The following is a 23184-nucleotide window of genomic DNA, read 5'->3' as shown; positions in this document are numbered from 1 at the left end:
TTCGAAGAGGTTTGATAAAACATTTTACCAGGGGGGTTCCCAGGCTTCTACAACTGTGTGGTACACTGCAGAGCATTACTCCCAAGATTTATTTTTGTAATTTCAAAAAGTTTAGGGACTTTGAAAGAAAGATTGAAATAAAAAAGGGCAAAATCAAAGAATCAGAGGTTGAAAAACTATGGATCCTACATTTCCCATAGTGTTACCCCATAGCTTCTTAAATTGCATGGTAAACATCCATGTCTTTACAGGCCATCAGTTGATAACAACACAGGCTCTCTGTTCAAAATGTTATGTCTTCTTCACACTACTACCAGTCTGTCCATCCCACACGCACAAAAACAACAGAAACATTACAGACACGAGCACATGGGCCACCAACTGTACAACAGTATACACTACAATATACCCAGTTTTGACCAGTTAATATACACCATTATGATCTAATACAATCCAACAATGGTTGTGTAATAAATCAAACTGTCTTTGTAAAACTTATAATAAAACAAAAATCACGTTCAGCAGACATAATATTAAAACTTAATGAATATTAAGACTTAATGTTCTTTAACTCTCTCTTTTAACAGCTTTGGGATGCCATGAGGATGATAATTGTGGTTGTAGTTACATATGCTTACATTTCAGTAGGATCTTAACAGGTACATAATTAACTGGATGTAACTGATGTTACTCTCACTCTTATCCATAGACTAGTGTCTTGTCTACACATACACCCATAACCAAACTTCCAATAAGCAGCCCAGTTGTGATGGGTTCTAAGAGACAGGTTGATGGTTTAGATGAAGAAATTGTTGAAGTCAGTTGGTGAAGGCTGGTAGGAGAAAAACAGCCCACACAGGACTGTAATTCTGTCTCCTGGTCTCAATTGTAGTTTGCCATTGCTTTCATGTTCTAATAAAATCAGTCAGATTTGTGGAGATAAGAGCTGCTGGTGGAATGAATGTGGAATGTGGAATGAATGCTATCTCTCCTGATCAGACCAGGTCTCACTCAGAAAGTCTTCCAATTATTTGCAAAACTCACATTGTTTGCTGGACACCACATCGACAGCCAGCGGTTCATCACTGGTGAGATTAGGTCCAGATAAAACTATGGTGTCCAGCATTATTTTTCCAAAAGTACACACTGACATAACATTAATTTTGGTGAACTCCAGCTGGCGTAGTTGGGTGTTAATACCGCAGATGTGAACAATCTTGCTGTATTTACTTTTATCTTTAGCCAGCAGGTTTCAACATCGCATGCTCTGGCCCCAGGAATACAAATAACTATGGCCACCAGTGTTGCTAAGCTCATGTCTTAACAGATGAAAAAACTAAACAGAAATTTGTCATTTGAAGTTTCTATTTCCTTTGTCAGCCATTGACTAAAATATTATCATTAAAATGATTATCTTTGCTGGTTGACTGTTGGAAGTTTAGGCTCATGGCAAAATTTAAACAAAGAACTCTAATTTGATCTCATATGGCCAACTGTCAGAGCAGCAGCAAAAGAAAAAGCTGCTTAACTTGACAAATGCATAAAATATCCATTATTTTCATTTTCAGGTGGAAAAGCATTAGTAGGAATTTTATAAATAGAGTACAGCATTTTTAAAGCTAAACAATGCATTTCAGAGACTTTTCAGTGTACTGCTAGTTGTATTGTGAACCACCAGAGCTTGCTTCCCTTTATGTTTTATGTACACACATTATGTTGTCATTATTTGGCTAGAGCCTGAGCAGTGTGCATACATTGTGTAATGATTTTGTCTGAATCAATACTTTCATGTCTTATGTTCTCATGTCACATCTTCAAAAATATAATGAAAAATACCATCTAGGCATGTTGAGAGTAATTTCCTCCTGTTTAATCCCAAATACACATTATACAATGTGTAAAACAAAGATGTCCTCAGACACGCTCTTGTAATATGTAACAAAAGACACACCAAATTTTGTTTTGATCATTTCTAATGAATTGATCAGAAGTCCTAAACCAGTCCCTAGGTTTTTGGAGTCATGGAATATCTCATCAATCCCAGGAGATCCTGAAAAAAACCCCACTGTGCACACATCAGTCAAATACCTTCTGACCGTCCAAAAATCTATACAACTGTTAGAGAAACAGCCTGGTTTGTTCACAAAAAGATTCTGTCCCATAAGCTTCAGTAGGCGGACTAACCCTTACAGCGGAAGGTAAGGTTTACAGCTGGTCTCCGCGGAAGGATAGCGTATAAAGCAGGAAAATCGTACTCGGTTTCAGTATTGTTTAAGTCAACGGCAGGACGGCAGGATCTGCCGTTTGTTATGACGAGAGAGCTGTACAGTGATTAAAAACTGTACAGCTTATATTAGATTAACGTACAATAGTTCAACGTGGAAACAGTTTTAACTGAAGGCGACAGCTACTCCCAGTGCTAACGTCAGCTGTCATTTCAGACTTGACGACGAATGAAACAACGAAGTGTTCCTTTATGTCACTCGGCTGAAATTAATGCTCACTGGGGAAACGTCAGTGTTTTTGAAGAGGACAGATATGTGTCTTTTGGACTCGGACGTCTTGTCGAAGAGGACATATAATACGGACTAACGTCTTGGGATAAACAACAGTTCTCTGTTGACATTTGTGATGCATCAAGATTAATGCTAACATTGACTGTGCACTAGCTGGCAGATGTTGGCTAGGCTTATAGGTCGTTATAACTTGTATGTTTTAGATAAAAACAGGTTAAATTATTCAGTATCACCGAACCAGGTAACGATATCTACATATTATTGTTAGCATGTTTGCAGAGACTTACTCTGGGCAGCAGCTATGACGCTAGGTGTAGCCACAGGGTTATGTCACTGTCAGGCTAACAGATAGCTCGGTGTCTGCTGCTGCCTCAGTCTTTGCACGGTCATGTCCAGCAGGCTTGGCATCATGTAGACTGTCCCTCTGAACAGGTAAGGTGACCGGGGACACACAGAGTTAGTCCTCCTTGGAGAGTAATGCAAAGCTGGATTGCAGCTATCCAACTAGGTCAAAGACTGACAGCTGGCACTGATACAGTTTAGCTCAGAATTGTTGCTAGCCATGCTCAAAGCCTTCTGGTCTGTGTGATATTACAAACACTCCAACCTACTTAGAGGACATACGAGTGCATCATGTCCTGACTGCTTTTCTTATTTATGCAATAAAGCATATCGGAGCAACTTGTCATGAAATAAACTCGCAGTGCAAAAAAGCAGCGTCACCCGGACTGAGTGGATAATTTGCTCCAGGATTGTTTTCTGAAGAGGAGGGCAACATTCAAGGCTACCCACCAGTGCCCAGCATCAGCTGAACCATCACAATGGAGACAGTAGGAGATTTTGAGTACAGCAGAAAAGACCTGGTTGGTCATGGAGCCTTTGCTGTGGTGTTCAAAGGAAGACACAGGAAGGTAAATAAAATCGTTAAAAACTATGTATCTAAGAAGCTTGCTTGCAACGTTTCTCCCCCTCTTCTCCAGCTTCTCTTGGAGGAAAAAAGGGGGCAAGCAGGCATTCATTTGAAAATCTGGGTCAGTCAGTGGCAGTGCAGAATGCAGTTCTGCAGCACCATATGTGGGCTGTCACCTTTTTTGGGGTGGGGGTGGGGGGCTGTGATATTTACAGCCGTTTTATGACTAGCATAAAAGCCGCATCCAGTCTCATGTAATGTACAGTCGTTCTGTGAAAGGTGATATCAGTGTTATTTGATCTGCTTGATGTTGGTTGTATAAGTGTATTTATGTCGTTTGGTTCATTCATGAAAAGGATGAGTCAGGCAGCAGTGAATGACTTGCTGACGTACTGGAGGGAGGATTGGGTGCAGTGTTTTTCCTTTGCTTTTTTAAGGATGCATGCCCTCCTTATGTAAGAGCTGCACAAGGTTCATTCATACTGCACCGCACTGAAACCTGGTAGTTTATTGACAGAATGCTCAGAAATTGAATTAATTCTTTACATTTGACTTGTGTGTAGTCCTCTGAAACAGGACATAGGATGGTGGTTTTGTTTGTGTTCGTATGTGTGACAGAGATGCAGGAGATGACATCATGTTGCCCCTATTGCTACTGGTGTGAAACAGATGGTTCTGAATTCCTCAGTGAAAGCCAAGTTAGAGCATCCTCTCACTCCCTGCCATAGCTCGAGCAGTGCAGTATAAATCTTTCTTTATATGAATCGACAACTAGCTCAGAGCCTGGAAACTAAACTGAATGGAGACCTTTAAACAGTCACCCTTTGTCATACATGCACAGGTTCACTGGGAGCTGTGCACGTGTAACCACATCTGTCTGCTACTCACATGCCTTACTAACGTATTAAAACAGATCTGGCATGTGATCAGTGTATTTACTGTTTAAGTCCTATCATCTGCATGCCATTTAGTCTATTTATAGGATTATTTCCGCCATGGAAGAACAGGAAGGTTAGAGCCACCTGCATGCAACAGACGTGATGGATGGCTTCATTGCTTAAGCAGTGTTGGATGTTTAACATGGGCTCTTGTTACACTGTCATATCAAGTTATTATGCTCTTCAGAGGTAAGGCAGGACAATCAGCTAATTGCATTAATAGCTCTGTTAGATATTTCCCAGTACAGATCAACTACTGCAAAACAAAAAGAAACAAAACTCAGAAATTGTAATTTACAATGTAATTTTATGTCAAAATCCAATTAGTTCACATTCTAGAAATTTGTCAACAGCTAGACCTTCTGCAGCTCTGCAAAAACAAATATTTATATTTATATTTATTTATAATTCAGTATATTATATTCAGAATAATCAAGAATCAAAAGGATGTACAGTAGGGCTGCAACCAACACATTTTCAATTGTCAGTGAATCTGCCAAATGTATTCTCAATTAATGTGTAATGTACAGAATAATGTCCAGAAAAAATTAACAAATGCCCATCACAGCTTCTTAAAGCCCAGTAGGATGCTTTCAGATGTTTTGTTTTACCAACAGTCCAAAGCTCAAGGAACTTAGTTCACAATGATATAAAACAGAGAAAAGCACCTGTTATGATTATTGAAGAATGTCAGTATTTGATGTGTTAAACCCTGCCCTCTGACCAATTTGAGTGCTTCACCCCAAATATGAAGCTTTTGTATGCACTTGTGAGGCACAGTATGAAACCTGTTAGAAAGGAAAGAATAGCCTGTCAGACTCTGAGAACTGTAGCTGCTGAAGAGTGCTGTGACTATCCCAAAACAAATTAATTTTATCTGTAATGTGAGTAAAAGGCCTATAAAGATGCTATTTTTTCAATGCCTGTTGAAGCCTAAACCTATCCTGCTCAGAACACACGTAGGGTTCAACACTTAATCGACATATTATCAAAACTGCATCATGGCCAAGTGCAATATCCAAATCACAGGAGCTGAGAAAATGTGTCACAACATACCATTATAAATGGAGCATTGTGGTGTTAGAGAGATGCCCTGGGCCTACAGATCATATTCTCCAGATATTCTCCAGTTGTTTGATACAGACCCCAGCAAAAATCACATCAGACCAATCAGTCACACCAAAACAATCACATCATCACCATTTACATTTTTTCTTTTTGTGAAAATGAAATGTGAAAAATTCCTTTTAAATCATGATTCATATCTGTCAAAAATAATCATAATATGATTTTGTTTTGTTGTATATCAAATAGCCCTAGATGTATGGAGAAATACATTGGGATATAAATCTACCTCTTCTGTTGATGCCAAACACTGTCTAATCCAGTTTCAAATTTTATTCAGATTATTACATTACTCCAAAGTTTTCAGATGTGTCATCTCTGGGTGATGAATGTCACATACGTGCACCCTGGACAGGAATATTTGAAAATGTTTGAGGATTATATGGGCTAAAAGTTTTTTAATTGTCCAAATACAATATATTACCATACTGCTTTGGTCTTCTGCTCCAAGTCTCAGTCTTCCACTGTCTATTACAACAGCTGTGGTTAATGTCTGACTGCAGTGTTGCTGATGCTAATCTCTTTGTTGCTCACACCTCTATAATTGGCTGTGATTCATAAATGAGATCATGTATTATTCTGGAAAATGAAAGCATGCTACTGTCGCTGCAGCATGACTACACTACTCCTATTCTGTCACATACTCCTGAGGTATTAGTTTGGTTTGATTGAGCTGGGGATGGATGCAGCTCAGTTGGCCATGTATTACACACGCACACACACACACACACACACACACACACACACACACACACTCACATACTCACATGCAGTCTCACTTGTGTGCTGGATTCTATGCCAGCCTCTAGGCGGAGTGCACCCGCAGAACAAGAACATCTCCTATTAACCTAGATTCATTTGGAAAGCATGTCTTTTTATACAGAGAATTCCTTCCTTACTTTCCTGTCTAACTGACCATTTTGATTTTGTTCGGCCATACTATATTTTTATCAAGGGTCCAGAAACAGCCTAGCACTCTACTGGGTATTTTGATATCCAAACTCTGGTGTTTGCGTCTGTAGCACATGTCCTGAGAACCTCTTAGCTCACGTGAGCTCCAAAAGTCTTTTTATACCTGCTCCAGTAAGGAGCTCATCTGGAAATATTATATCAGCCCAGGGAAAAAAAGGTCCCTCCCCTCTCTCTTAGCTTTTAGTGCAAGTAGGCTGGCTCCTGTTCTAGCTGTCATCTGAGTGCCTTGTCATTCAGCGTGTCATTCAGTGCAAAAGAAACTCAAGTGACCTGGTGTTATTGGGACAGCTAAAATTTCCTCTGTCCTTCTAGACCTCCCTTACACAATGATGCTGACAATTCAGTTTAGGGCAATAGAGCTTGGCTTCAAACACACACACACACACACACACACACACACACACACACACACACACACACACACACACACACACACACACACACACACACACACATATTGTGCTTGGGTCCATTTAAATATCATATCATTTCAACAGTTAAAGTACCACTGCATTACAAGGTGCTTGGTGGACAACACAAGTGTGTAAAATGATAGGTTCCTCTCTTATCTGAAAACTAGTAAATGATCATTTTAATTTATCACCCAGCCCCACACACAGTGATAGCAGAAAACATCTGTTAATATACATTTTGCTGTCAGCTGTCACACATTTTGTTGTAACAATTACTAGGGAGAAATCTATTATGTAAGTGAGAATGTTTCCTGCTATAGTTTCCTTAATGGGCCAGAATGTAATATAGACTCTAGACATGCAATGACTGAGAGGACACACTACAATCATTGTGCGATTTGGTGGTCATCAAGTACAGTAGTCGGGTAACTATGGGGTTTTCAACTAAACCTGAAACAATAAGTCAACTAATTTATCTGATGAAGATTTATCACCACGTATCATTACCCTCTATGGTTCCAGCTTCTCTAATGTGAGCATTAGCTCTTCTTTGGTTTATATGAGAGTGAACTTGTGGGTTTTAAACTATTATTCAGACAAAACAATCAACATGAACATGTCACGTTGGATGTAAGAACTTGTGATGTTCAGTAAATGTTGGGGAAAAAGAGCAGAGGTGATATTTCACACTGCAGATGCCACATATTTAATGATGTGTAATCATTAGACTGTCTCCTGACTACACTGATTGCAAGATGAGATTTCCAGGATGCCGGTGGCTTACCACCATGACCAAACAATTTCCTGAGAGAAAGCATGACCTTTGATGCTTGATGTACTGTATTTTAATCTTTTTCCTTTCTGCTCTCTGTGTTCCATAGAAGACAGATTGGGAAGTGGCCATCAAGTGCATTAATAAGAAGAACCTGTCCAAGTCCCAGATCCTTCTTGGCAAGGAAATCAAAATCCTGAAGGTAAGCGAGATACTTAATTGCTTCTCACTTATCTCCTCTGTTTGCTTAAAAATGATTTGAGATTGACCTCGTGTGAGCTGACAGAGAGGAGCCTTGATTTCCCTGATAGAAATATCAATGGAAGCAATCCCATTAGCTGCTGTAGCCTACTTAATGCTTGTGCTAATGCATCTTGTTTTTCTTCTCTGTTTTTACTCAGGAGCTGCAGCATGAAAACATTGTGGCACTTTACGATGTCCAGGTAAGGTTTTTTTTTTTTTTTAATCTTTTCTGAATTGAGTAAAATAAGTTTAATGAGGGCATCCACATATTATATACTCAAAGAGAATTTCATTAGGAACGCCTACGATTAAAAATAAAGAGGCATGTTGTTTGTTGTATAACTTTACCATGTGTCTCTTGGACATAAATGAGATCACATTACAGGACTTTAGAAGGCGTGATGCTGAACTGCATGTGTTGATGCCAGTGAACCCAAATACGCCAGCAGCAGCAGCACAGGCAAGGAGAGATCAGCTGGCAGAAAAGGCTGGGAAATTTACCATTTTAATACCTATCAGCCAAGGTGTAAACACACCTGGCTTTTAAAGGAGATAGCAGTAATTGGTTTATTGCATGTTACATCCTAAACACATCCAATGATTAATTAAGAGACTAAGAACTAAGTTGCTGCAACCTTTTTTCTGCCATGGACCTAGAAAAAGTGGATTTGGACACACCTCAGATGTACTTGCTCCATGTGCTTAGACAGAGCCCAATGAGTTAGGTGAGCTTCAGTGGCCTCCCCAGTCACCAGATCTGATTCCAGTAGAACACCTTTAGGATGTGGTAGAACAGGAGATTGGCAGCATGAATATGCAGCTGACAAACCTGCAGAAATGATGATGCATGCATGATGCAGTCATGTCACCATGGACCAGAATCTCAAAGGAATGTTTCCAATATCTTGAACTGAAGAACTGCTGACACTAAGTACTAGTATGGTGTTCCTAATAAAGTGCTCAGTGAGTGTAAACTAATGACCCACACTGCTTTGTAATAAGGTGTTCAGTCAATCTGTCATTGGGTGTGACTAGTTAAAACAGACTTCACGAGACTACATCGCCCAAAACAAACCAGTTGTAATGGTTTTGGCCAAACTGTGAGGCCTGTTGAAAGGCTATACTGTCTGTACACTGTCACATATACAATCCACTGTTTACTGCCTATCCAAAGGGCCCATATTCACATATTAAATACAGATAGCTCATATCTACTGTTCTGTTGTCTCACTGGAAGCTCAGCATCTAGCAGAGTCCCATGTCACATATTTCTGGCTCTAATTCCACCTTCAGACCTTGGTGGAGTTTAAAAAATGTGTTTTGAAAATTAACACACATTACCAGAGGCATAATATGTTTATTTTTCAAAGCTTACTGTCTCCAGCATTCATCCTTGGTCCAGGTGTATAGTGGTATTAGTGATGTTTTGTTGTTTTCTACTCACAGAGATGGGTTGCTTGTTCCTGACTGATGATGGGCATTGTGAAAGGCCATTTATGTAGTGTTTGCAGCTACACAGCTTAAACAGATGTTTGTATTCGTAGTTCTATAGCAAACAAGGACTCTTTGAATAGCTATAGCTAGCAGTAAATGATTGGATTCATCTTGACCTGTTTATTATGTTTCTTACCATGTGAACATACAATAAAGGATAGCTGTCAAGTTTTCTGAAAAATCTGAATCTATCTACCTTTTTTAAAATGCTGATCTGTTTATGTTTCCTGTCACAACAGTTCTTACCAGCAGACTTGGTAGAAATTAAGTTGTTTGTTATAATGTCCAGATGTGTCTGTAGAAACCCTGTACGTTTGAGTATACTTCTAATAAAAAAGAGAAAAATGGGGAGCAAGGCAGTGATGATGAAGCACTTCCCACATAATAGTGGTGCTTCCTGTGTTTGTGTAAGCCTCCCACTGGACCTGCTGATGTGTCCATCCACTCCTCCACCTCTTCCAGAGGCAAATGGGCAGGATACAGCAGAATGGGTAGCTTCCAAAAGATTTGAGATTTTCTTTCCTTGATTGAGTACTTTCAAAAATGGAAAAAATGAAAAATCATAACCTAAAAGAACATGTTCATATGTGAGGCAAGAGGGACTCAAATTAATTGAATGAATGAATTTTTAAATTTCAATAGAAATAGAACCAAAAAGGACATAGATGGTGCAGGTGATAATTTGAACATATATGAAGTTATTCTCTCAGAGGTGACTTCATTGAATGTCCAAATATTGTCCTGTGAAAATGGATCAGTGAAAGGAACAGTTTGTATGTTTACTGTTGTGTGTGGAAGTGTCCTGTGCTTGTATTGGTCAACGTCACCCAACATGTGAAAGTTGTCATACTAGGTGAGAGGTAAAAAATTCAGACTTGCTCGTCTTTGAGTGGGGATGTCATGAGATGCCCCAGATGCAACCTAGTTTTTTGTCCATTGTGCTACACAATACCAGAAAAAATGATCAAACGTCATGCCCAGCGCCCATTTTCAGTCATGATGCCCTACATTGGTCAGGTTGGGCTGTTATTGGGCTTATATTGTATAGTCTGACCTCAGCATAAAACTCACATTAATACATGTGTCTGTGTGTCTTGCTAGTTTAATTCTCACAAAGACAACCTGAACAAAAAAACCCCAAAAAACATCTCTGAGTTTCATGGGGGACCATGAGGAACCAGCAGAAACTTACTTTCATTACCTTTGGACAGAGCCAGGCTAGCATTTTCCCCCTGTTTTCACTCTTTATGCTAAGCTGGAAGTTGCTCTCATGAAACAATGATCTCCTCATCTGACTCCCCACAAGAGCTTTATGGATTCCTTAAATACATCAAATACAGTGCTGATTGACTGTAAGACAACTAAAAGTCTTGCATATTATGTTTCTGTATTATATTTTAGCTAATATGGAATTTATAAGACATGTCTGATTTGTCCCAGTCATGATGCTTTGAATGCTTTGGAGGACATGATTTATAACCTTAAAATGTATATCATGTGATACATTACCTAAAAAGGCTATGTAGAAATCAATAGTGGACTATCACCCAACCTTAAACCATGGAACACCGTAGTCTTGGGTCCAGACGGACACTGAGCTACTGCTGCTGTATTTGTTTTCATGCATCCTCTGTCCCTCAAAGCCCACTTTGTCAGTTGTGTGATTTGACTTTCTTCTTCTTCACTCTCTCTCTCTCTGTTTCCTTATTTTGTTTGCCTGCCTTCTGTCACCTCTGCCTCTGCTGTCTGTAACATTTACTCTAGCAGAGCTTCAGGCACAGTCTCCCCATCTCTTTTTCTTATCAGCTGGAATCTCTTTTTTCCCTCCCCTGCAGTATTGTTCTGTCTGTTTGTAGTCAGTACAATGGTGTGCATTTCCTCTTGTGGTGTCTATCAATATCAGAGTCTTGGTAACCAAGACTAACTGGCACCAGCAGCTTTTCTTTCCCTTTTTTCTCATTGTTTCCATCCCTTATTTAATTCACGATTTCCATTTTTCTCATTTCCCCATGTTGCCCTTTATCATCACTCCTGCATCCCCAGTGGCTTCTTCTCAGCCTCATCAGCTGTTGTTGTTGGAACCACATGCTGTATGACTGAGTTTACCCAACAGAACAGGAAATGTAACCCGAGCTGGTTGCTCCAACTGTCTAGTCAGTCCATCCTCTACTGTTTCTCTGTGTTACTACAGGGCTTAGTTTTAAGCCTTTATAGGTTTTTTATTTTTTATTTTTGACTTTTCTTTGGGGACACTGTTGCCCTAGTTGCCCAGTAAAGTATTTCCAACATTTGGATGGACATGAAATGCTTGGTACAGTTAAATAATTGATTAAAACGGTTAGCATCATCTGTGTTGAACAAGTGCGTGTTTGGACAAATGAATAAAAATGAGAGTTTTATATTGTACAGTTGATTTTTAGACTGTGATTTACCATATGTCTGCCGGTGTCCCAACAGGAAATGGGTCACCTATTTAAAGCCTGATAATATTGACAAGTTTATGGCATTTTGATAAGCATGATGAAGCTGATGCAGTGGTTCACCGATGGTTCAGGGCTGCGGTACTGAAACTGAGTGTAGTCGAGATCAAGGAAAGGTCAAACTAACTCCAAGATCTTGTCTTGTTGGGTCAGACTCAAGACTAGGTCCAAACAGGGATGGAGATTAACTCAGCGCTTAGGTCAGACTAATTGAACCAGCAAGACTTAATACTTGTATTACTGTCAATAGTAAGCACTGTCTGTAAATGTCTCTTAAGCTATAAACGGATGCTGCAGTATAATTCTGTTTGTTCATAGACCTGTTTTTTCTTTTAATGATTAATGATTTTAATGATCGATAATGAAAACCTCTATTCACACCTTTATGTGAATAAAGCATGTAATTGTCCAGAGAATTCACAGTGAGCGAGTGGGTGCAGTGATTATGTTCTTTCCTGGAGCACCATTGAATGGTTCTGGTCTCTCACAAGCTCTACCCAGGCACCACCCCTCGCCTAAAGCAAAAGACGAGGAGAACACGTCTCACGTGGACATTCTGTGTCTGTGTGCTGAATATGTGAAAGGCTAACTCCAGACAAATGTCTGGAACTGATTCTCTTGACACCATACTGTTTATAGCCCTTAACCTGAAACCCAATCCTAAATTATAATCCTGACTCAAGCTATTTCTGTTCACACTGCTTTGTGTGTATACCAGCACCATATATACTAGGCTGCATTGTGATGGTGGGAACACTGAATAAGCACAAGGTAGAGCTGCTTATGTCCTTTTGTATATTTGATTTGTTTGACATAATACTTTAACACCTCACCATACTACCTCAGCAGTTCTTGTGTTCTTTGCTCAGAGCACAAAAGAAAACAATCACATCTCTTTCTTAGGGCTTTGTCCCTCTGCAGATTTTCAGTGTTTGTGGGATCTATCACTTCAAAATACCTTGAATATAGTTACTAGAAGTTTAACATTTTTCACCACACCATGATCAATTTAATATAGGATACAGATAGTATATTAAGGTAATATATTTTCTGTGAAAACCTGTGTAAACCTTATGCCAATTTTATTAAGCGAGTATTAGGACAAGCAATACATTGAAGCATTAAAATATTTATATGTCTTAAATGTTGCCTTATAAAAACCTCCATGTATGAATGTGTGGCCTCTGCCAGCTTTTATGAATGCAGTAAATCTCAGGCTGCTGAGTGTGAATCACTGGCTACTTCAGTGGGGAAGGAAGTACCAGCTACCTGTCTGCTTCTCAGAATAGAAGTGCACTGACAATAGATTGCAGGGCTGGATGTGGGAGTATGTGCGCCATGACAGATTGCAGGTCATTATTCCCAGCACTGTGCTGTTTGTAGGAGCTCTGTTCATTTGCTGCTTTTAATGACAGTCTTAAACACACAGCTGAGCGGCTCCCGGTCCTCCTTCATGGAGCTGTTAATGTTAAGCACACTGCAGCAGTGTGAGGTAGATTGGTCTAATTATAAGGTGTCCTGTGTCAGAGGTCTGTGGCTGGTTCTCTCTCCTCTCTCTGGGTTCTTGTGAACTGGCAGCAGAGATACTAGGAGCTGTGTTTGTTTAGATTTTACATTAAAACATCATCATGCATTCAATCTAATGAGGGCCAGAAATGGAAATTCTCTTCTGTCTTAATGCTGAAAAATGTGCCTTTAACTCATTATGGGTCACCTCCCATGCGCTAGTAATAATAGAACTATATAAATGGTAAAAAGTAGTAATATTCAGTTATTGGTTTGGTTTATTGTTGGTTTGTTCTCAACCCTGACTTTGCAAAATGTTAAAAAGTTAAACTCCCTCCTTACACTCCCTTGACAAAAATCTCAACTCAAGGTCCACTTACTAGCTGTGTCAGTTTCAATTGTATCTTATGGTCTTCCTTAGTGGATATATTTTACTTTTACTTACTGGAGACTACTATGTCACTCCATCAGCTTATGCACTTTTTTCCAGAGCTTTCAAGTGCATTCTCAGCAAATAAAACTAGGGTACATCCACACTAATTTGTTTTCATTTTAAAATGGCATCCATCCATCCATGTTGCATTTACCACTGATTTTTTTGTCTTCAAGTAATAGGAGCGTGACAACTCAGGGAAGGGTATGTTGTGACTGATGAGACCCAATCAGGAGGTGAATGTGGGTGGGTGTGTGGGTGTGGATGTCTGGATGCTGTAAACAGCAATAGTGATGTGTTTATGTAGCCTTAGTCTCCAGTTGAGTTAAGAGAAGTGGAAAGCTCCCAAAATAGCTAGAAAGTGAAGTAGTCAAACTACTGTTTTCAAGGTCAAGAATTAACATTTACATGTGTCATGTAAATATTAATTCATAAGCCATATATGGATTTATTCATAAGCCATTTATTGGCTTGTGAACCTTTATTTTATTTTTTTAATGAGATAGCACTTTATATATGTTGCAGTATCCATGAGGATTGCTTATTTGCTGTTTTACAAAGAAATTAGTGGAGATTAAAGTTGGTGTAAAAGGTGAACAGAAGAATAGGGAGATGGAGGTTTGTTTATGAAGTGTTTTGGTTTCAGAGCCAATCTTCATAAAGCTGACATTGCTCCCAAGGAACATTGTGTTCTAGCCTGGAGAGGGGCCCCCAGCCTGGTGTGTTTGTGTGTGTGTGTGTTGTAATTACACAAGGTATTGAGGCAGGACTGACGTGAAAAGGGCTGAAAAGAAAAACAGGGGCAGCACATGTTCTTGGACACTTTCAGGGGAGATTTTTGGAGCTCACTGAGTTTTCCAAGAAAACCTGCAGTATGAACCTCCCTGGTCTGTCCACATTCCTTCACAGAGCTTTGCTTTCCAGATATTTAACTGGCTGGGACGGCAGACACACAGTGTGGATGGAGTGTGAACATAGTGTGTAACAGCACATAAGCGTGAACACACACACTCACATGATCGTGAGTTACATGTGTCTCATGCACATCAGATGGTGTCCTAATGGACCTTAATGTGACTATGGGCTGTGGAATTTTTTCATTTTGTTACAGGCACATGCACTTTTGTGGGATGTTCTGTTCCTCTTAAAGCATGATTGAATCAACACAGTATTTTTATATGTGTGTTTTGAATGTGGCCATATCAGCATATATCTATCTGATAACAAATTGTACACTTGCATAATAATAAATATCCCTCCCTCTTTACTCTAGATTCAGTCACACTGAAAATCAACAAGCTATCCTGACCTTTGCCCCCAGCACAGAATTAATGTTCTCTTGTTCCTGTCAACAATACAGTCATCTGTCATGACGTGCTACTGTTATGTCAAAGTGCAGACTTTACTCCTAAATGGCATCAGTTTACTCAGAATACCCAGGATTATACTTGCGTGAGAAAAGCGTGTCGGCTCTCCTCAAATGCTCAGCAACCCCCCCACCCCTCCCACACACACACACACACACTCACTCACTCACTCGATCTCCCTGCTCCTCCACCCTCTGTAGTTTGACCATATCCCATCCCCCATATTGTTACATAACCTTGCACTCCAGTCAGAGTTTGAGTGTGACGCAAAAACTGAACGACTAAGCAGACACAGTGTTGTTTTGGCTCACACTGACTCTTGGCGTTCCTGAGTATTTTTGTGTTTGTTTTTTGCCACCTATTTTTCAGTGCCTGTGTTTTGTGTTGTCAGTTTTCATATCACAGGATAATAAAGTCCTCTCATCCTTCCATCTCGCCTGCGGATTTGGTTGTTTGCGAAACAGCTTCTGAATGTTACATGAGTGTGACAAGGTTATGATGACAGAAGGGCTATTTATATCTGTAGTTGTTTTGGAATATTTTGTGCTAGAAGGGAACGTTTTGGAGCCCAGCCCTCATCTGACAGCAAGTCATCCATGTCCAAAGTCCAGCGATTTCTATTTCAGATGTGGCCAATGTCTGGCACTACCCTCAAGAAAACATTTATTCATGTCAACAGTTTGATCAGTCACTTTCATAACTGTGAGTTGCTGCTTCTTCTAAGCCCTCACAAGCAAAGACCGTCCTATGTGCCTCTGTCACCACCTGCCTCTTGAAATTCATCTCGCTCCTTAGCAATTAGGCAACAAACCAAACTGAGGCAACTGCTGCAGCCAGAGACAACATGTGAAAGTGCCAAAACACACACTGAATAAAATGAATATTTCACCAGACAGCAGCTTTTCTTAGAATTACCTTCAGTCTCTGCTATTTGTCGATATCATTTTTCTCTGACACATGGTGTTATAAAGTTTTTTATTGGTGATGTCCAGGCATAACAAGCCTTTGAGTGTGAGTGTGTGTCTCTGTGTTTTGTGATGGGCCTGTGATGTATCAGTTGCCCTCACAACCCTGGCCTCTGCCCCTCAACACTCTGCTCCCATCCCCCCTCTCCAGATTGTACTGCAGAATACATCCTCATTATGTAATCCCCCCTGACCCCCCTCCAACACAAACACATATTCTCACACACATACAGTCAGAATGGATACTGGTGGCCCATCCCCCACCACCACCTGCCCCAGTTGGAAAAAAGACATAGGATTGGAAGGGACTGAGCTCCTTAGCAACCAAACAGACAAGCTCTTAAGCATGGGGACACACGACAGTTGACTTGCATAGTAGCACAGTGCTGGAGGTAGTGGTCAGACCATGGTCACCTCCTATCTGTTTGTATTTGGAATGGGTTGAAGGCTAGAAATACTGGACTACCTTTTGTTGTTGTATTCCATAAATAAGTATAGAAGTACATCCCCTTTGGCAGAGACTCATTCCTGCCAATGCTGAAGCTTCATTTACGTAGCAAACAAGCACTGGGCACTACAACTATCATTAGGACAAGGGGTGGAGGTTTCTTGTGATGTTAACCAACATTAAAAACAGTGTTATATGTAGACTGACTTCTTAAATAGTCTAAAAAGAATTTGACTAATTTGCCTTATCTTCATGGTTCTTTAGATGTGGGGTTGATGCAAATAAAAAAAAAAAACAACAACTTTTTGCTCCAGACAGTCACAGTGTGCCATTAGTACCTGGAACTAATCAGTTAAAAGGGCATTCAAGTCGGGTAGTTTGCTACAAACTAGCATTGAAATGTTTGCTACTGTAAAAAATGGGTATGTATAACAACAAATCATATGTTGTAGAGCTTTTCACGCAAAGCATATGTAATTGTACAGTAATTCTGGGTGCAGTTCGTTTGGAGTGTAATTACATAAACTTAGTTACACTTTTGCTACTTTAAGCATATTTGCTAAAATGCTACGATTATGCTTATATGTTCATTACTGTTAAATTTGATTTTCAGCTCAAGCTATTGTCTGTAACAATGACTGTATATAAAAAGCCAAAACATCTCAATTGCCCTCTGGTGGCTGGCTGACCCCATGTTAGTGGATGGGACAAAGCAAAATACAGGTCAAATCATGCTTTTCCAAAGATGGTTTCTGTCATTTTCGGTAGGTCTTGTTATGTATGTTCAAGTGTTTCATTTATGGTTAAGTTTGGTTTTAATTATTGGTTTGACAAAGTAGATGCATGCCATCCATCTTTATATACAGTCACTGATGTGTAGTGCTCTGTTTTTGTACTTTCATAACTGTGTGGTGGAGGTGACAGCTGTTTCAGAATTAATGGCTTCTGTAACTGATTCTGTGTCTCTTCTGTTCCAGGAAACACCCAACTCTGTTTTCCTGGTGATGGAGGTAAGAAACGTGACTGTCTGGATATTTCATGTGACAGAATTCCTATCCTCCTCTCAAGTGTTGTCACTTGTGTTTGGGAAAGTTTGTTTTCAATGTAGCTGGATACTTTTTTTTTTTTTAACTTACTGTAAAAAAAAAGTTACTTTACAATGTTTTATTTATTACACGTAACATGGGTGATGACATATATTACTATGCATGTGCCTGTTACCACAAAAAAGTACCCAACATTCATTATTGAGTAATGGTTTACCCTAATAATGACTGTGTTTTCTTTCCCATTGAGCCCAAGTTTGCTGTTAGTTAGCTGTCAACCTCACTCTTGGCACCTTCCCCATTTTGCTCTACTTGTTTTACAACACTCTCATCTGGCTGCAGGGTAGAAAACAAACCATTACTCAACCTCAAGTTACGCACTAAAAATACACCCATCTGTTTTCTAGGAATCATGTTCCCCGAAAGTCCTTGCGCTAAATCTTGTTTAGATCTACGTGTAGGCAGTTTGACTATATACTCCATTAACAGTTCTTTGGAAGTATCAGATGAAAGTCTTGAAGAGATGAGTGTACTGATCCAGGTCAAATCCCAATGAAAAGAATAATGCGCCCTTTAAGGACTCAGGTTAGAGTGGAAAGAACACAATACATTTTTTGGAACAAAGTTTTAAGGGAAGGAGGATGTTTGTCTTGGAACTTTCAGTGCAGAATTTGCCAGCAGACAGTAGCAGACATAGTTTGAATTAGGCTCAGATATGTCAGATAAACTGTAAGCAGGCCAAACAGCAAGGCAACATGATAGATACTAACTGCATGCCTCTGTGGCTTGACACCGTCAGGATGCTGTTCATCCCTCCAGTAGAGTGACTGAGTATCAGAGACTTTGAGAATCTAAGTCCAAGGGCTGCTTTTCCTTTTATATGTCACCCATCTATACATGATCATCACCTCAGAAGCAGTGACACCAGGATAGAGCAAGCAAGGATACACTGAGAATCTCTTTGCAGTTGTATCATATCTTATAAAGTAGACAATAACTTAATTCAGTCTACTTGTCTGTGCTTATCCTCTCAATTCAGTTTCTCTTAACTCACCATACCAACCTCATCCATCTGTTCTTGCGGTCCCTCTTGAGCTGAGGTTGTCAGTAAAGATAATGCTACAGTTGTTTAACAGGTTAATTGATGAACCTGCCAGAATCTGGGCCGGGATTTCAGTAAACACTGATGTACATAAACATAGACACACTCATACATACAAACCCATTATACCTAAATGTGCTTCTCAGCTTGTCATCGTTGAACCTGAATTAAATTGTTGCTCATAGTGATTGTTTGTCTTCTCACTCACAGTACTGTAATGGAGGTGATCTTGCCGACTATCTGCAAGGTAAGCTAATCTTTCTGCCACACACACGTATACTCACACACACACATACACATGCACAGATTATTGTTCATCAAAACAAAGTTGCTAATGCTGCAGACAAGGAAAAGCCATGTGAATGCAGCTATTACGAATGTAGGGTTGGGAATGTGTGCATGTGATTGTGCATTCATTATCTATGTGTGATGGGTAGTGGAATAATGTAAGTCTGTGTCATGCGGGGATGCTAAAGAATGTGTGTGTGTGTGTGAGTGAGTGTTTGTATGTCTCCATGTTTTCTATGTGGGGGACGTGAATGTGTGGGAACCACTGCAGCTTTGCACAAAGAGTTCCTTCTCTACTTCAGAGCCAGTCAACACACTGTTTATCATTGTGATAGTTTATGAAAAAGGTCAGCATTTCTGGTTGTAAAGTAACAAGCTTAAGCTGAAATGATGAGTAAGGGGTATATAATAGAAAATGACATTTGGAAGTTTAGTTTAACACAGTTATGAATAATGTGTCCTTCCCCAGTGATGCAGTCCTCCTCTTAGCCTTGTCAGTGAAATTTGAATATATAGATTTCATCAAATGCTGTCATGTAGCATGCTAGCATGCTAAAGACAAAATCAGTCCTAGTCATAGGTCTCATCACAATACAGCTTCAACTACTAGTTTTACAGTACCACTGGGGTGTAGCCATCTTTATTTTGTCAGGATGTCTCACTCTGACAGCTGGGTGCTAAAGCTGCAAGTGAGAGAACCAGAATGTCAAGTTTCAGAGTTATTAAAGCAATGTCTCCATCTCTCCTACAATTAAATAAAAATACAAGATTCCCCCTCTAACACTTGTAAGTGGTCCTTCCTGAAAGACATTATGAAAAACACTGTGATTAGGCACTATTTCAAAGGCTTTTTGCTGAAGAAAGTAATGCCCCAGTACCATAATCATATAAATGCCTAATTTAGCTTGAAGGTTCATTCTTGACATCGGAGACATGTGACACAAAAATCTTAACTCAATGCCCACCAGTGTCACAGCGTCAGAATGGTGAACTCACCACATTTGACTTAATACACTTATTACAGTTGCTGTGAATAGTTACAGAATTAAAATCAGGTCATCTGCTGGAATCTCTCCAAATAAATAGCAGTTTGCCAATACCTCTCTTAGATAACCACCGGTGGTTAAAAGCACGGATTGTGTTGCTGGAACTGTTCCCTTATCAATGTACGTTTGCATAATGTACCTGTCCCACATGTCCACATTTTCAGTTTACAGCATGGGTCATGGTCAGACCCATCAGAAGCAGAGTGGTTGAGCAGTCTCTGCTTGGGTGACACTAGTGGTTGTAAAATAAAACCACAGTAGATTAGTGTTCAGAGTGCTAGAGTGCTCTGGAGGCTCAGTTGTATCCAAATGGCTCCCCATCTTGAACTCATTAATCATTGGGACTGTATTCTTATCAGTGGAGGGCTTCTTTGTTAACTTGTGTGTTTCATAAGGCTTTGAACACTGCGTAGGTAATGACCATATTTGATTATGCAAGAGGATCTCACCAGTGAATGATTCTACTACTACTTACACAACTTCTCCATGTCCAACGTCAGTCCACTGTGGTGGGCAGAGAGCAACTAACCCCTCAAGTCTTAGATTGATGTTGATAAGCATACTGGTTTGGTCTATGCCCACACAGTAATCACAATGGCTTGACAGAGAGAGAGAGAGTTAAAAAGAGAGAGAGAGAGGTTTGGGGGAGAGAGAGAGAGAGAAATCCTCTTAGTCTCACATCGGATTAGACTTATTTCACTACCACCAGGGAATAGGACCATCACTGCCTCAATTTACACTATTTACCTCAGGATTATTACTGTAATATGCAAATTATTAGCTTTAATCAAGTGAGGCTGATAAGCACTTTTTGTGGAACGGCAGTTGTTTTTTCTTTCTAGTGTTGAAATATCTTTTCTGATGAATGAGCAGCTGTTGTTCTAAATAATGAGTTTTTTAGGTAATGCATGTTTAAACTCTTGCCTCATGTGAGTGCAGTCATTTATTTCATTAGACAAGTGGAAGAACCTGATCAATTGGAAAGCCTTAAGTCAGGGACATGATTGGGCAATAAAGGCGAGAAGAAGCATCTAAATGAGCGGTTTTCCTTAAGGAGACAGGTCTCTCCCTGGGAAAAAAGTTCTCAGGTCTTCTTGCTTCATCATCAGCAAATCTGTTCTTACAAAGAATGATATTTTGATTTAAATCCTAACTTTTCTGTCCCCTCTTCTTTAGCTAAGGGAACCCTAAGAGAAGAAACACTGAGGGTTTTCCTGCAGCAGATTGCTGCTGCCATGCGCATCCTCAACAGCAAAGGAATCATCCACCGTGACCTGAAACCCCAGAATATCCTGCTGTCGTATATGGGCCGCAAGAAGTCCACTGTCAGTGGCATTCGCATCAAAATAGGTAAGAGAAACAGATAGAAAAAGTGTTTTATTGGCTTCTCATTCACATTCATTAAAATTATTGGCAAATGGCTTCTTAAAAGTCATGGTGCTGACATGTGGTCCTACTTTTGAATTCACAGACCAAATAAAACTTTTGTGCAGTGAAATACTTCTCGTCAGAGGCAGAATCAGAGGCAAAAGTGCACTGGACATGGAAGAGAGCATTTTATTTGTTAATCATTTGATGTGTACATAACCCTTACCATCAGACAAAGAGCTACTAAGCTGTCCACACTCAAAACATCTTATTTTGGCAACCGGAGTAGCAGTTAATATATTTCTGACAGCACTGATGGCTGTGTGATCACTGTCTTAGCTTTGTTTTGAGTACAAGACAATTTTATGCACGTGTTACTGTTCCCATTGTTTATCTCCTTGGCATTCCAACAATAGTGGTTTGTGTTACTGGTAATAATAGCATGTGCACTGACTGATTTATTTCATACTTCTGTCCAACAGCTGACTTTGGCTTTGCACGGTACCTCCAGAGCAACATGATGGCTGCCACACTATGTGGCTCACCTATGTACATGGTTAGTATTTTTTACTGTATGTGTTTTGTGTTTGTCTAGAATTGCAGCTGAGGTCAGTCATTTTTAAATGACAGCTTTCCCAGCAGTGTGTTGCATAACTCTCAACTGTGGATCTTAACTTGTGACCTCTCCACCCTCAGGCCCCTGAGGTCATCATGTCCCAGAACTATGATGCCAAGGCTGACTTATGGAGCATAGGGACAGTCATCTACCAGTGTCTGGTTGGAAAGCCACCATTCCAGGTTAACACTGCATACAACAAACCAGTGACAAATATGTTCGTATATGTTCACATTTGTGCATCTGATATCTGTATTAATCCTTTCAGGCCAATAGTCCCCAAGACCTGAGGATGTTCTATGAAAAGAACAAAAATCTACAACCTATGTAAGTCATAAAACCAAATGATGGCATAGCTCTGCTTGCATCTGTTTTAGCCATTTTAATGATGTGAGTTGAGGATTGGCAATAACAGTCTGTTGGACAGCTGATCCTGCACTTTGGTCCAGACAGAAATATCTCAACAATTAGTAGATAGATTACAATGACATTTTGTACAAACATTCATGACTCACAGATAATGAATCCAATTCCTTTGATGATCCCCTAAATTTTCCTTCAGCCCTACCAGGGGTGACATTGTCAGCAGATTGACATTTTCACCAGGCATCCATTGAACCATCTGACTGTGTCAAGAGGTGTATCTATGTATCTATGTCATACACTGACAGACTGTGACCAAGACTTTATTAAATCCATCTGGCACAGTGTTATGCAGTGAACATGTAAGATTATTGTTTCATGCAGTCTGTGGACTTACTAAGAGAAACAAGGTATAAATGTCCTTATCTTCTTGTTACCCAGCATCCCAAGGGAGACTTCCCCACAACTTAGTGACCTTTTGCTTGGACTACTGCAGAGGAATCAGAAAGAGAGGATGGACTTTGGTGAGTGCTGACATAATCGTGAAGTCTTTAAACTTTAAACTGTTCAGGTTTAATTTTAAATTCTTTGAGATGTGTCTCGATGTTTGCTGATAAACATTCCTGGTGTATTATGTCCCTCTAACCCTTCACTTTGCAGACACTTTTTTCAGCCATCCATTCCTGGAGCCATCATCCACCATTAAAAAATGTAAGCATAAAGGTCATGTTCCTAAGCAGCATAACATACTGTACTACACTTTCTCATTGTCC

General features: G+C 39.8%; 1 protein-coding gene across 1 annotated transcript in view; it reads left to right on the top strand.

Moving 5' to 3' along the window:
* Positions 1 to 2258: 2258 nt before the first annotated feature.
* Positions 2259 to 23184, top strand: part of ulk2 (unc-51 like autophagy activating kinase 2) — a 36381-nt gene continuing 15455 nt past the window's right edge. Inside the window, exons 1-11 of the mRNA XM_018701312.2 lie at positions 2259 to 3427; positions 7756 to 7848; positions 8048 to 8089; positions 17560 to 17592; positions 18941 to 18977; positions 21241 to 21414; positions 21915 to 21988; positions 22129 to 22230; positions 22317 to 22375; positions 22853 to 22935; positions 23072 to 23122. Of these exons, the coding sequence (XP_018556828.1) occupies positions 3338 to 3427; positions 7756 to 7848; positions 8048 to 8089; positions 17560 to 17592; positions 18941 to 18977; positions 21241 to 21414; positions 21915 to 21988; positions 22129 to 22230; positions 22317 to 22375; positions 22853 to 22935; positions 23072 to 23122 (838 nt within the window). The 5' untranslated portion in view covers positions 2259 to 3337. The remainder of the gene's footprint in view (positions 3428 to 7755; positions 7849 to 8047; positions 8090 to 17559; positions 17593 to 18940; positions 18978 to 21240; positions 21415 to 21914; positions 21989 to 22128; positions 22231 to 22316; positions 22376 to 22852; positions 22936 to 23071; positions 23123 to 23184) is intronic.

The sequence above is a fragment of the Lates calcarifer genome, linkage group LG21 (genome assembly GCF_001640805.2).
Source record: "Lates calcarifer isolate ASB-BC8 linkage group LG21, TLL_Latcal_v3, whole genome shotgun sequence".
NCBI lineage: Eukaryota > Metazoa > Chordata > Actinopteri > Centropomidae > Lates > Lates calcarifer.
Note: the sequence above shows the minus strand (reverse complement) of the source record. Positions and strands in the feature narration are given on the sequence as shown.